General features: G+C 40.6%; 1 protein-coding gene across 1 annotated transcript; it reads left to right on the top strand.

Moving 5' to 3' along the window:
* Nucleotides 1-3,506: 3,506 nt before the first annotated feature.
* On the top strand, nucleotides 3,507-8,437 carry LOC144073333 (uncharacterized). Its single transcript, XM_077599069.1, has 4 exons — nucleotides 3,507-3,941; nucleotides 4,339-7,056; nucleotides 7,296-7,394; nucleotides 7,788-8,437. The coding sequence occupies exons 2-4, from the start codon at nucleotides 4,342-4,344 to the stop codon at nucleotides 8,229-8,231; spliced, it is 3,258 nt and encodes a 1,085-aa protein (XP_077455195.1). The 5' UTR covers nucleotides 3,507-3,941; nucleotides 4,339-4,341; the 3' UTR covers nucleotides 8,232-8,437.
* The last annotated feature ends 6,357 nt before the right edge of the window (nucleotides 8,438-14,794 follow it).

The following is a 14,794-nucleotide window of genomic DNA, read 5'->3' on the forward strand; positions in this document are numbered from 1 at the left end:
TTTTTTTTTAATGCTATTTTCTTAGTCTACGTCACATGTGTGGAAGAGTTGTCATATTAGGGTTGTTTTTGTTTTGTTTTCGTCACGTTCCGGCATCTAAGGGATGCCAATTGACCGCCAAGTTTGAGTTTTGAAGAGAAATTCTTGTCGAAATGCTGTGAAAACGGGACAAAAAAACTTAATATTCCGCTTTACAACGTGAAAAAAATTAAGGCAAGGACTGTCATATACCCAAAATATTGGATTGGATTGGATTGGATAACTTTATTCATCCCGTATTCGGGAAATTTTGTTGTCACAGTAGCAAGAGGGTGAGGATGCAGGAATAGGAACGGCATTTTAGACATAAATAGATAGGTAAAAGTAAGTTAATAAACAAATACATGAATAAATATATAAATAAATAAGCGTGTTGCTTAGCACATATATACATACATACACATAAATATACATGCATGCATACGGTAGGTCTCAAACCCCCCAAAAAACTTACAAACACCGTACGACTCGTACGGTGTTTGTAAGGTTTTTTGGGGGTTTGTAAGGGGAATCATAATCATTTATAAGGGCAGTTATCGGCAGAGGTTGACAGGTATGCAAATACGGCTTATATGCGAGAAAACACGGTAATAAACACTAAAAGGACACCCTAACACGGGGGTCTACTGTACTGCCCTGACACTAAACTTCCAAACCATCAAAGAGGGGGCCAGAACATATCCAGCGTGCACCGATTGGCCCCCAAGCTTCGCGTTAAAACCCCTTTTCCATCACTCAAAGATGTGTGATATCGCAATACGCTGGAGTGTACGTAAGACTGATGGCTCCCACTGACGCTCTTCTCTTTCTCAGCACCGGCGGGCCAAACACACAACATTTAGCTCGTTAGCATTATCGTCGCTACGCTAAGAGCGCAAATGAGTCCAAGTGAGTAACACTTGCCTCATTTTTTCTCACAGGCAAGCTACGAGGGTTGACCTAAAAAACACGGGTGGAAATGTCAAATTGCAGAAACTGCTATCGTTTCTTTTCCGTTTTCAAACACACACACACACACACACGCTAGCTAACTTAGCGGTGTTCCCTGGCGGTGTTGTGTGGGTCAGAGGAGGGGCCTCGTCGGGTAGACGGTGGCGTTCATTTCACACTCGGGTGCACCCACATAACACTTCTGGGCCGACGCAAACCATCACTCACACACGTGCGGGATAAATTGCCTGCTTCACCTTTTTGCGAGCACACAACGTGAACACAAACGCCTCCCTTTGTCTTACGCCTATGCAGAGATGGGGTGATTTCTCCGTTTTAACGTGGACGGGGGTAGACGTCCAATCCGGTTGGACTGGGAGAATGGCGATTAACGTCAGGATTCTAGCTAACGCGTTTTTACGTCTATTTAGCCTGTTGTTTATCAAGTTACAGTAATCCCTCGAATATTGCGGTTAATGCAGACCAGTCATGGCCGCGATAAACTAAAAACTGCAAAATAAAAAATTATTACTACCACAATACATGTTTTCGCACCTTTACAGAAATATACAAGAAATACACAATGATCAAAAAGTCTATGTTTATTAAATGTTACAGCTATAAGCATATCAAAAGACAGTAATGTCGTAATATCTAAATATAATGTATAATGTTAACGAGCTGTATAATGTGGTTAGCACGTCAGCTCACAGCTCTGGGGTCCTAGGTTCAAGTCCAGGTCGGTCCACCTGTGCGGAGTTTGGATGTTCTCCTCGGGCCTGCGTGGGTTTTCTCCGGGTACTCCAATTTCCTCCCACATTCCAAAGACATGAACGGTAGCCGGATTGGACACTCTAAATTGCCCCTAGGTATGACTGCGATTGGTTGTTTGTCACCTCGTGCCCTGTGATTGGCTGGCCACCGATGCAGGGTGACCCCCGTCTCTGGCCCAAATTCAGCTGGGATAGGCTCCAGCACCCCCCGCTACCGTAGTGAGGATAAAGCAGTTCAGAAAATGAATGAATGAATATATTTTAAAAAAATGTAAATACCGTACTCACCATGAAAATAGTTTCTCTCTGCTTGGTATAAGCGTTTTTAGTCCAAGTCCTTGAAGGGGAACCCCCCCCCCCCCTTTTTGCAAGGCACAGCTTCACGTTCGGGATCCAGGCTTTCCAGTTGTTCATCCAGTAAAAAGGCAGCAAGGTTTTGTTCTTAATTTTATCCAGTTCATTTTGTCTGGTCGACATTATCTGCGATAATCTAGGGATTACTCTACTTTAACTTACTTTAACATATATTTGTTTTAGGTTTCTGATAAAATAAAAATAAAAATGCCCTCTCAAAAATGCGACTTATAACCCCAGTGCGACTTATTTTTTCTCTTCATTATGTATTCTTTAGCTGGCGCTACTTATATGTTTGAAAAAAAAGGTAAATGTTTCATACACGATAACATTCTTAGGTTGTAAAATTGTTGGTGTTGTGCCAATCTTTTTTGAGCTGCAAATATTTTGAGGGGAAATGCAATTCCCCCTACCCCCGCTGGCACTGATGTGAAAATATGCAAATGAAAAGATGAATATTCACGAGCAGAAGTGTCTGGGCCCGACGCGACAGCTGAGTTCAGAGTTCATGTCAGCGACGGGGGTGTCGCGACTCCATTTTCTTGTCAAGTGCGTGTTTGGGTATGATTTGACTTTGTTCTTGCGAGGCTCTCTCACAGGCAGCGCTGCTTTCTTCTGCCTGAGTGCACTCAGGGAGTATAAAAATGACTTTTACGAGGCGCTCGCATGACAGCCCAATAAAAGGCCGGGAAAAAAGAAGGAATGAATGAACGGGGTGTAATCCGGAGCTCTCGAACCTCCCGCCGCATCCGCACGGGAACACATTTGGAATAATGTGCCATTCGCGTCTCCAAGCGGAACACGCCTCAAACGTCAACTCGACGCTCGACTTGTTGCCGGGCAGAAAAGAAATGAGGTGCTGTACATCCATTGGTTTTAACGTTTGGCCCGAATATAAGACGATGTTTTTTTTGCATTAAAAAAAGACTGAAAAAGTGGCAGCTCTGCGGTTGAGAGGTTAGCGTGGCGGCCTTGCTGCTCTGAGGTCCTGGGTTCAAATCCAGGTTGATCCACCTGTGTGGAGTTTGCATGTTCTCCCCGGGCCTGCGTGGGTTTTCTCGGGGAACTCGGGCTTGAATGAATGTTTGTTAGTCATTCAGTCAGAGAGTTAGTTAGTCATTAAGGTAAAAATTTCCGGTCCACATACTGTAAAAACAGGAAAATGACTTCAATCTTGTAATACAGTGGTACCTCGACATACGAGCAATTTGGAGTTAAATTTCGGGCAAATATTTATCTTGAGATACGAAGATAAATATCTGTGAATGGCAGATCGATCACTAATACGACAAGAGTATATATATGGGTCATTTTCACATAATTCAGCAAATAACGGTAAAGATATGGCCCTGGACTTTCCCTTTATGTGTTACAAAGTTATAAAAATTAATTACTACTGCTTTGTTTGCCACATATTATACTACATTTGGCACCAATTTTAAGAGAAATCTATTTGAGACACAAATACATTGAGAGCCAGTTTATGTTGAATTTGTCCACTCCGTTAGATGTCCAGAATCTAGTGTCACAGTTTATAGGAATGAAAAGTCGGGTTATGATTTATTTGTTTGTCTCTATTTAGAATGTGTTGTTTAGATTTGTTTCAATAGTATTTTCACTCAAGTTGTCTTTGAGAAAAATGCAAAAGAATTGCAACTGCAAACAGTTTTACTGATGTACCTTTCATATCAGTTAGTGTGTCTTTACCGTTATCACATGAGAAATACACCAAAAAATTCACAGTAAATACACCAGGTGGCTGGTGTGGGAGAAGTACCAGGATGTTGTCAGCCATATTGTCAACGCCAGCTAAGCAGAAGCCATGAGAATGAAACTAAAACCAAGGTAAGGACCATACCTGTGAAATGTCGTAACAATTCCATGTCTTTACCGATGTCCTAAAAACTTGGTGAACATAATTACTTTGCTTTTTAATGAACTGGGCATGGTGTATGCATGCAGAACACTATCATTTACTGAGTGCCAAGAAATACCATCTACCAATGTCAAAGGCTGAGGTGGAATGTTGTGTCTTTACCGTTAATAAATTTTGTCTTTACCGTTATAACGGGAAAGACGTATCATATAACGGGAAAGACTAAGTAGAAAAGGTGTATACAATAGATATGTAGAGATGAAATACATATTTTTAAATATACAACAGATATGTAGAGATGACGCTAACATGTTATGCTATGTTTATGTGTATACTAATTCCTGCTTTGATTTGTAAAATTTCCAGAACATGAATCCATTTAAGAAAAAAGGCGGTAAGCCACCTGCGAAAAAATCTAATGCTGCAGCGATGCGCAAATGCAGGGAGAAGATTAAAAATGACCCTGGAGCCTATCACAAATATTTAGAGAAAGAAAGGGAACGATATCAGAAAAGAAAGGCACAAGGAAAGATTCCAAATATTCACAAGCTTTCAGAGAGGGAGCAAAGGCAACTGAGAAGAAAATGGAAGCTCAACCAACGAAAGCAAAGGAGCAAGAAATTCCAACAACTGGAAGAGGATCTGCCAAGCACTCCCCCACCTAGCCCAGATGCTGATGAATTTGGTGAACCACAACCAGGACCATCGCAACCATCAACACAAAAGAAAGCTGGCAGGAGAAAGACGCAAGCCCGGGACCGCAAAGCATACAGAACAATTACCAAGAATAATGCTCAGATCAAGCAATATCAAACTGAAATACGGAAATTGAAAAGAAAGATCAGCAGAATGCAGAATGCTCAGCAGTTGAGTGTTAACGTGATCAGCGATTCTCCAGCATCGAAGGCATATTCCCTCCTTTCCAGCGGGAATAACAACAGGATAAGGAAGGAGCTAACATTCTGCTATGCTATCAAAGATGATCTCAAAGCAAAGGTACTAGCCAGCAAAAAGCGACAAAATGAAAGAAAGGCTATACACGCTGCAGTTGTTGGTCCCATTCTACAAAAGTACAGATTGATCAACAAGGCGAAAGATGATTTGCAGCTGACCAGGCATGGTATAACTAGAAATGTCAACTGTAAATCCCTCTTGCAGCACTCCCGTCAGACACGAAATTATGACTACAGTAAAACTGTGTCTGGGCATGTCAAGAAATTTTTCCTCGAGGACATCAATAGTACCCCTGCAGCTGGCAAAAAAGACACCAAGACAGTGCATAAAGACAAAAGGCAGAAGAGATATCTCAATGACACTTTGCAAAATTTGTATGTCAAGTTCAAGGCTCAAAACCCAGATTTGAAGCTTAGTTATGTGGGGTTCACCAGACGGAAACCGTTTTATTGTGTGCACCCAGATGTGACCGGAAGAGACACAGTCAAGTGCAAGCAGCATGCAAATTTTGAGTTGAAAGCATTAAAATTGCACAACATTGGACTACTTACGTCCCGTAACCCCAGTGACTTACTCTCAGCTGCAACCTGCTCTGTAGAGAGGCATGATTGTATGTTTAGAAACTGTGCTGTCTGCAAGAAATACATCAAAAAGATCTACAGGGATGGAACTGATGACATAAGGCAATCAAAGGAGCAAGTGTTATACCACGAATGGGAGAAGGGAGTAGAGACCAGAATGACAAATAATGGGCCAATTGATGTTGTTGTCATCCAGAAGAAAGAAAAATCTGTCACCATTGCGAAACTCTGTGATGACCTTGAGAAAGACCTTGTGGCTCTTATGGGGCACCAATATCGTATCATTCACCAGTACAAGGAGCTCAGACTAGTAAAATCCAGGTTGTCTGCAGATGCATGTGTCCTCCAGATTGATTTTTCAGAAAATTATGGGTGTAAAGCAACTACAGAAATCCAGGCCATGCATTTTGGGGGAAGCAGGAGACAAATAACTTTGCACACCGCTCATGCCACGTTGGCCAAGGAGGATGGTACAAAATATATCCAATGTTATTGTACTATCAGTCACGATTGTAGACATAATGCCTCTTCTGTGTGGGCCCATCTTGACCCGGTCCTCAGTGATCTCAGAAGTAAGGGGGTCAAGGTGCTTCATGTAGTTTCTGATGGGCCAACTAGCCAGTACAAAAACAAAACGAACTTGCAGCTGATGTGTCTCCTCCCCTTCAGTAAGTACCACTTTGAAAGGGTAACTTGGAACTTCCTGGAGACATCCCATGGGAAGGGCCCAGCTGATGGAATTGGTGCGGCAATAAAGAGAGTTGCAGATAGGCTAGTTGCCAGCGGGACTGACATCCTCAGTTGCACTGACCTCCTGAACAACATGAAGAGATCTGAAGTGAAAATCATTGAAGTCAACACAAAAGACATTAATGACGTAGATAACATAGTACAAAATTTACAGGGCGAAACCATACAAGGCACAATGTTGATCCACCAAGTGATTGTACCTCGAAAAGGTGTGCTGCTGCATAGAAAGCTGTCTTGCTTCTGCAAGACAGACTGTGAATGTCACCCTCCACTACGAAGGCTCCAAGTGAAAGAACCAGACACAGAAACCAAGAAAATTTACAAACCTGCAGTAACCAATGCAGAGAAAACCAAAATGAACAAGAGAGTTGGCACAACACAGAGAAAAAAAGAAAACTTGGCATTGGAAGCACTAGAAGCCAAACTGACAGAGAAGCAATTACAATTATTTCAAAGGAGATTGGAAAATGGATATGACGTTGTACATATGGATCTATCAATTCTGAGTGTTACTGAAAGACAAGAATATGCATATTGGAAATCTTGGAATGCTTTGATGACAAAGGCCTGTCAACAAGGACGTGGGAGCAATGGAAAAGAACCTCTGACGGAGTCAAGTGAGGAAAGTGACAGCGACGACGGAGTTGAGCGAAGTGATGATGAGCAAAGTGAATGGAATGGCAGTGATGACGAGACAAGCATAGCTTGCTACCCAGACTCGCCACCTCATGATGTTGTTCAGGACCAGCCGGCCACCTCCCAGAGCTTACCACCAAGGACTCTTGATGACAGACCAAAGGTACTGCTTTTCACATGAACAATGTTAAAATTGTTACATTTAATGATAACAATATACTTTATTAACCACAAGTGGGACTTTGTTCACAAGCTTTAACAGTAGAAGAGAAATTACAGTACAGTACCATAAACATTATTAAACTGTCTGTTAGATACAGAAACAATTTGGATTATGCCTACAGTAGTACCATTTGTTTGCCAAGAACATGTCATTGCTATGAGAATCAATCTGTTTTTCAGGACCTGACCTACCAAGTTGCTGCCCTTACAGATACCCAGGACCGACAAGACATCCTTGAGGACCAGCCAGCTCGCCAAAAGGATCAGCCAGCTAATGAGGTTGGCTCTGGTTTTTAAATTGTGCATGCATTTTGCTGAATGTTTGAGGTTCTTACCCTTCTGCTCTTGCACAGTTAAAGTCAGGGTGGTAAAATTGCTGAAAATGTTGACTTTATCAAACAGAGATGGTGCTGTGACATTGATTTAACATTATAGACCATTACGTGAAGATGGACAAAATTGAATGTTATAAAAGAGTTGTTTGGAACAACAGTCTTACATGACGAAGAAAAGATGTCAGTGCTATTATTCATCAAGCAGCCATTTACTTTAATTTAATCTCACTCCCTATTTATATATGTAACAGCTTAATTCAATCACCTTGTCTCTTGTCAATACTGTACCAATTTGACGTGAATATAATAATATATAATGATTTGTGCTTTCTTTCAGCATGGAGCATCAGTATCTTGTGACAGAGAACATTTGTCACCTGTCCAGATCAGGCCCTTCGCTAATAAGGCAGCACTCTCTGATTATGACAGCCTGGAAGAATCTACTGAAATCTTTCCTATCGAAGATGAAGTCAGTACCACAAATCTGAAGTTAGGTGATTTTGTTCTTGTGAAGTATTGCGGGAAAAAGTCCGTTCAACATTTTGTGGGAAAGATCATTCAAAACTTTGATGAAGATGATGAAGCTCTGGTGCAATTTATGCGTCGCAAGTCCAGTGTTATGAAAAAACCTTTGTTTGTGTATCCTGAAATGGATGACTTGGATGACATACACATAGACAATATTGTTATGAGATTGCCACCTCCTACAACAACAGGAGGAACCTCACGCACTGGAAAGCAGCATGTTTTTGATGTAGACCTAGGGAACTACAACTGTTAAGATTGTGCACTCAAGTATCCTATCATTTGATCATTGCTAACTTTGATTATATTGGCAACTTCTTTATCATTTGTCAGTATTAGCTTAAGATGTTTAGGCTTTAAGACAATTTCATGTTGTTGACAGTAAATCTGTATTTACAATTTCTTCCGTAAGACCGTATATATGTGTTCGAGTTGTATTACAATAAAGTTTACAGATATTAATCAATGTGTATATTTTATTTTTGCAGGGCTTTAAGAAAAAAGAAAAAAAAAAACAAATTTTTTTTATTGAATTTGACTTCAAAGTTTCCCCGGCAGATATCCCAATATAAGGGCTGGGGTACACTGTTACCATCATTTTACTGAAATTGCAACTAAGAGTACTTTATATAATTGCCACTAGTTCTTAATGGCCTTTTCCACACTACTGATACCCACAACAAAACACATAAAGGTCTTAGTTTTTCCCTGACATAGACTGAAGTTTCACCATACTGTCTTTTCCGTTATGCTTGGTCTTTACCGTTTTTGGAATAACGGGAAAGACCAATCCATATTTTTTAAATTTTAATTAATTATGTTTTCATTAAAGTTCCAGCTAAGATATTTCCAGGCAGTGCTAGTGTTGCTAATTAGAGATAATCAGAATGCTTGAATTGCATTTTGTAAATTATTCATTTTCTGAAAGTGTCTTTACCGTTATTTGCTGAATTATGTGAAAATGACCCATATACTACTTCTCGTTGGCAAGTGGTCGTGCGTTATCCAATTGTGAGGACACTTGTGTGCATAATTTTGGGAATATTTTGATGGGATCCGTCTAATTTTAGTACTATTTAACACATTTTAGTACTATTAAACCACTAGATATTTGTTACTTTGTTAATAGATGGCCAATTAGAACAAATAAAAAACAATTCCAATCCAATATCCTGTTTTTGGTGTTTTTTTCAGACGGTTGGAACAAATTCATTTGTTTTTAGTTCATTTCTATGGGAAACGTTCATTTGAGTTACGAGTAAATATACGAGCTCAGTCCCGGAACGAATTAAGCTCGTATCTCGAGGTACCACTGTAATTCAGTCTTTTTTTCCTCCCAACATTAAAAGAAGAGCCGTTTTGTGCTTCCACAGACTTAACGTCGACATAAATTGAAGCCTGGAAAATCAAAGAGCCTCCGGTTTACTTAAGCAACAAAATCACTTTAATATCACAATTTGAATCTTGTTACAGTACAATCTAAGATTTCATATTTCCATTTTCACCTCGTAATAGTTCGATTTGAATCTCTCAATGTTGAGATTTCTCTCTTGGATTATTACGATATAGTATGACTTTTTGTAATTTCCCTTGGCAAACCCGAGCATCGCTTACGGCACACTTGTTGGGAAACACTGGCTTTCTTAAATGTGGCTTTTTTGGCCTCCTTCAACTGTTGCCATTTTTTGCAGGGCACTTTTTCCTCCGTGTTGACGTACCGCATGAAAGCGGGTCAATAAAAGACAAGGAGAAGACGTAAAGCAATCACAACAAGCAGCTGTTTGTAGGCAATAGTACTTTTTTTTTTAATTTTTCTTACGCTATAAAGGCCTTTTTTACGCCTTACATTGTTTCTTTTCGCCAACCACCCACCAGTAAAACAGCAAGTTGGAAATCTGTAACCGACTTCAAACATTGTCTCTTTTTAAAAGGCGTCTCTGGTGAACAGATTCAATTCTTTTATACTTCAAACGAGTTTTTTTGCGCGCTGGGTTCGCATGTTGATATTTTTGTGGCAGCTTTTTTAAAATCAGAGCAATGACTCAGAAAGTTAGGACGACCCAAGAAACATGCCGTAAAAAGCTACGGTTGAGGTTTTTTTTTTTTTTTTTTTTATGGCCGACGTAAAATATCAGCACCACAGACCTCGCCGCGGGATTAGCATCCAGAATTTATTAGCGCCCGGACAATTCGCGGAGACGTGTTGTCAGAATTTTGAAGGAAATTAATTTATAAAAAAAGACTTTTTTCCAAATTAGGGTTGAGGAAAATTTTCTGTTCTGCTACAATTTTGGCTTCGCTGCTGGTCACAATCCTAAAATAAAATAATAATTCAAAGACAATCAGTGAAAGGAACACTGGGTTCCAATTGGGCCACTGAACCCGCCATAAATCATTGCTTTTGTTTGCCTCTCTGGGAGCATCAAATAAAATAAAAAAACAACATGGCTGTTTTCTTTTCTCGGGACAGATTTGCTGATCGTTTGTTTTGGGTGTTTGGATTTTTCTTGGCAGCGGTGTGACGTGTTTTGGGAAAACAATTTGAAAAGAAGAGAAAGGAGGCCAACAGAGCGAAACGTGGAAAAAAAAGAAGAAGAAGAAGAGCTGGGCGTTTGGAATGAAGCTAATTAAAGAAAGAAAGAGGAGGAGGAGGAGGATATAAAGTCATCCTTGAAAATGTTTAAATGTCATTCTGGTTCCCTCTGCAGTTCACTTTGAGGACTGCAGCTTCTCTATGTGTTTCTGGTTGCGTTATTTGTCATTCAAAAGAATGAGAACATTTTCAAAGCATACCTGGCAACCTCAGCCATTTTCTCCCCTTATTAATGATTGCAATTCCCCTTATTAAGCAATTAAAAAAAACGTACAAATGCAACAACAGCACATATTTATTCACTTAAAAGTCTAAAATTTTCCCCAAAGTGGATTTGACTTTTACATGCACTAAATTCAAGATTCTGTAGATGTCGCTGTATGACGCAGACCGCTTGACTGTCTGGGTACATTGCTTGCTGACACGCTATATTTATGTAGTGAAAAGGCGGACGGACGTGTGAAAGGGGAATGCACGTACGCATATCACTAGGGTTGTGGGGGACCGTGACCGGACGTTTCGTCGAAAGACGTTTGGTCCCCGGACGTTTGGTCGACCGGACGTTTGGTCGACCGGACGTTTGATCGACCGGACGTTTGGTCGACCGGACGTTTGATCGACCGGACGTTTGGTCGACCGGACGTTTGGACAATTCGCGTATTCTGTTAGTTAAATCAATAACTATTAGGTTAGGTATGTTGTTTTTTGGGTTGTGTAAGTTAATATGTTAGTTCAAGAACTGTAAATTGTTAGTTCTTGGTTTTGTCACTTCATATCGTTACATTCAGCAAAGCTAGTTCATTCGTTGATTCGATTTCTAGCCGCCATGTTCATTGGTCACTTAGCCCGTTTGTTCGTAATGGCCATAGAAAAGAGCTAAAAGCAAGTGTTTTATAAATAAATAAATAAAAAGACGCGAGTCACCGAGACAAAAGCGCTTTGACCACCGAAGCGTCCTTGGGAAAAGTGAGTGACCAGGCCGCCGCAGCCTTCGGTCGGCAATCAGGCGCCATTGTGTTCTTAAATTGGACAGCTTTTCTTGTTCTTATTCTCTTAAGTGCGGCCTCTTGATTGTGTCTCAATAGCCACTGATTGATTTGCGTCGACCTCCCACAGAGCACGCTTGAAAAATTGCTTTCTCGTCACCAAAGGAAAAACAACTCAAAGCACACTATTGTTTGTGTGAGTGAGTGTGTTTGTGTGAGTGTGTGTGTGTGTGTTTTTGTAACACAAAATGACTTTCATGTCCTGCATTGTGTAAACTGCTCTATTATTTCCAATAACCACTAACACGTGCTCAGGAATTATGTCGATAGTACAATAACAATACACTTCAAATTACATCCTGCACTTTTTGTGTACTTTTTGTGTTGCTTTTTTTTTTTACCGGAGATAGCGTGACCGAATCGATAATCTGCAAAAAATCCAGCGTAATCTACATGGACTAGAAAGCATCTGAAAAAGACACCAACAAAAGCCTTCAAAGTGAGTCGAGGCTGGTTGGATCATTTTAAAAAACAAACTGGGATATGCTCGGTTTTGAGGCATGGAGAGAATCAGGTAGTTCCGCCTCAAACGCCGTGGTGGAATATGTTTTTTTTCCGCATATAAGGCGCATTTGTTTGACAAATAAATGATGACTGAATCGAGGGTATGGCTTATATGCGCATAAAAAGATGACATGCACGAAACTGCAAGGTGACAAAGACGAAACACCATAACGCAAGACAATGCGGCCGATATGGCCATTTATTTCCAAATAGAAAAAAGATCGGAGTGAATTAAGATCGTATCTCAAAGCATTACTGTACATTGTAAACCACATGTCTCAAAGTGTGCCAAATCTGGCCCGCCGCATCATTTTGTGTGGCCCGGGAAAGTAAATCATGAGTGCCTACTTTCTGTTTTAGGATCAAATTAAAATGAAGAGTATAGATGTATATTAAATTTCCTGATTTTCACCCTTTTAAATCAATAATTGTCATTTTTTAATCCATTTTTTTCTGTGTTTTTAGTTCAAAAATCAAACACACACAACACACACACTCGCAAACACACAAAAACAAGCACACACAAACACACAAACACACACACTCGCAAACACACAAAAACAAGCACACACAAACACACACGCACACACTTATACACACGCAAACACGCACACAAAAAAGAGGAGGGGAGGGGGTGGTGCGGTGCTTATGCAGGTCTTTTACCGCTCCCTGGTGTTCAAAATGAGAAAGTGCCCAAGACAAATATAACCACTGCTAATTAGCTGAAATGTCATTCATTTTCTGAACCGCTTCTTCTCACAATGGTCGCAGGGGTTGCTGAAGCCTATCCCACCCAACTATGGGGACACCCTGAATTAGTAGTCAGCCAATCACAGGGCACAACGAGACAAAGGACAACCAAACATGCTCATACCTAGTGGCAATTTAGCCACTAGGTTAGCAATTAGCTTAGCATGAATGTTTTGGGGGATGTGGGAGGAAACCGGAGTACCCGGAAAAAACCCACGCAATTCCACACATTGAGGACCCACTTGGGATCGAACTGTCGACCCCAGAACTGTGAGGCCGGTGTGCTAACCCTATCTGAAATTTATTTTTAATAAAATTAAAGACGACTTTCTAGTGAGTATTTTGGTAGTAGAGTCAAATTAAGGTACTAGCCGTATTGATGAAGCTTTAAATCTCATTATAGTACATACTTTTTAGAATGACGATAAAAGCATTCAATTCATTTCAATGACCTGAATGATCACTCTCAGGTCAACATAGTTTCATGTCCACTAGATGGAGCCAAAGCAATGTTTCTATATAAGACATGGCTTACTAAGGGAGCTTGAGTTGTTGTTTTTTTGGTCCAATCAGATTTCCACCCTCTCTCTGTTGCAATTTCAATCTCAACAATGAAAAATCAATCAGAGCTTTGAAGTCTAGACTTCTCTTTCATGATGTTGCATTATTTGAGTGTTATTGAAAAACAGATCTTGTTTACATGTGTGGATTTAAATCAAAGATTGAGCAATTTATTCCTCTTAGTTTTGAAAGTATCCCCTCAGGCGCTCACACTCATCTCCAAGGATTTTGGAAGGAAATCCTGGAGAGAAGAAAATGGCGGGGGGTGTGGGTGTGGTGGTGGTGGTGGTGGTGGTGGGGGGGGGGGGGGTCGTCTTAGTTTCAACGACTGAGCGCTTGCTAATCCTCAAATGGAGCACAATAGAGCACTTTGAGATCAAAAAAGCAGTACAAGAACAACCCAATGTCATGTTAATGTGTCTGATCTTTACTAAACTAAGGTCTGCCATTAACGGCAATAGACGTCCAAAGTAGATTTGGACATGTATCGTCGTTAAATGAAGAAATTAACACACAAAAGTGTGAAAACTATTGAACAATTATTAGCTTTTGTTGTGTTCTGAGTCAAATTGACCAATGATACACCAAATGAAAACACAAACAGTTCATTTTTTAGATCAAAATCACAATAAATGGACAAATAATAACACCCATTTTTTACCGTCAAACATATAGCAGGTTAAATTGACCTATCAACATAACAATAATAATTCAGGGTTGCTATCTTTCTCTTCTCTTTTTTTTATTAAAAAGCATCAATCTGACACACAAACTCAACGTGCAATTGACCCCAATTCAATTACTTGCAAAGGAGTGATGAATGACTGAAAAAAATGTCAACGCACAATTCAAATAATCTAAATTTAATAACCCACCACGTCTAATTGATGAGCAGATGGGAATCGACCGAGCTGTATCCGTCAACTTTTGCCCACAGGTCGAAATTAATCCTGATTACCTTGCATTAAAAAGCACACTTTTATCCATTTACGATACTTTTACGAGGTCCGTCGCAACCAAAACGACAGTCATGTGCTTGCAATTATCTGGCCGAGCTTTAGCTGCTACGCATTAAACACAATCAGGGCCACGTCAAAGCTCCGCACCGCGTGTTGACCCCCCCCCGGAGGCCTTTTTAGCGTCGCGGCCGACGCAATTAAAATGGAAATGCGAGGATGTAAAAGTTAAAACACGGCTTCGTTCCCGCGGGGCGAGTCAATGGTGGCGAGCAGGAGTCAAGTGTTACTTAGGGGTCACGTGAACTGCGAGAGTACCCTGGAAAAATTAGCCCGGAACACTGGTTTTACTGAGCAACCCGAAATTGGGGCAGGGGGCGTGTCTAGGAAGACGGAACCATCAAAAAGC

Source organism: Stigmatopora argus, chromosome 4 (genome assembly GCF_051989625.1).
Source record: "Stigmatopora argus isolate UIUO_Sarg chromosome 4, RoL_Sarg_1.0, whole genome shotgun sequence".
Lineage (NCBI taxonomy): Eukaryota > Metazoa > Chordata > Actinopteri > Syngnathiformes > Syngnathidae > Stigmatopora > Stigmatopora argus.

Coding starts and splice junctions, on each gene's coding strand:
- LOC144073333 (XM_077599069.1), top strand. CDS start 4,342: ATGAATCCATTTAAGAAAAAAGGCGGTAAGCCACCTGCGAAAAAATCT. Junction 7,057..7,295: donor CTCTTGATGACAGACCAAAG/GTACTGCTTTTC, acceptor TCTGTTTTTCAG/GACCTGACCTACCAAGTTGC. Junction 7,395..7,787: donor AGGATCAGCCAGCTAATGAG/GTTGGCTCTGGT, acceptor GCTTTCTTTCAG/CATGGAGCATCAGTATCTTG.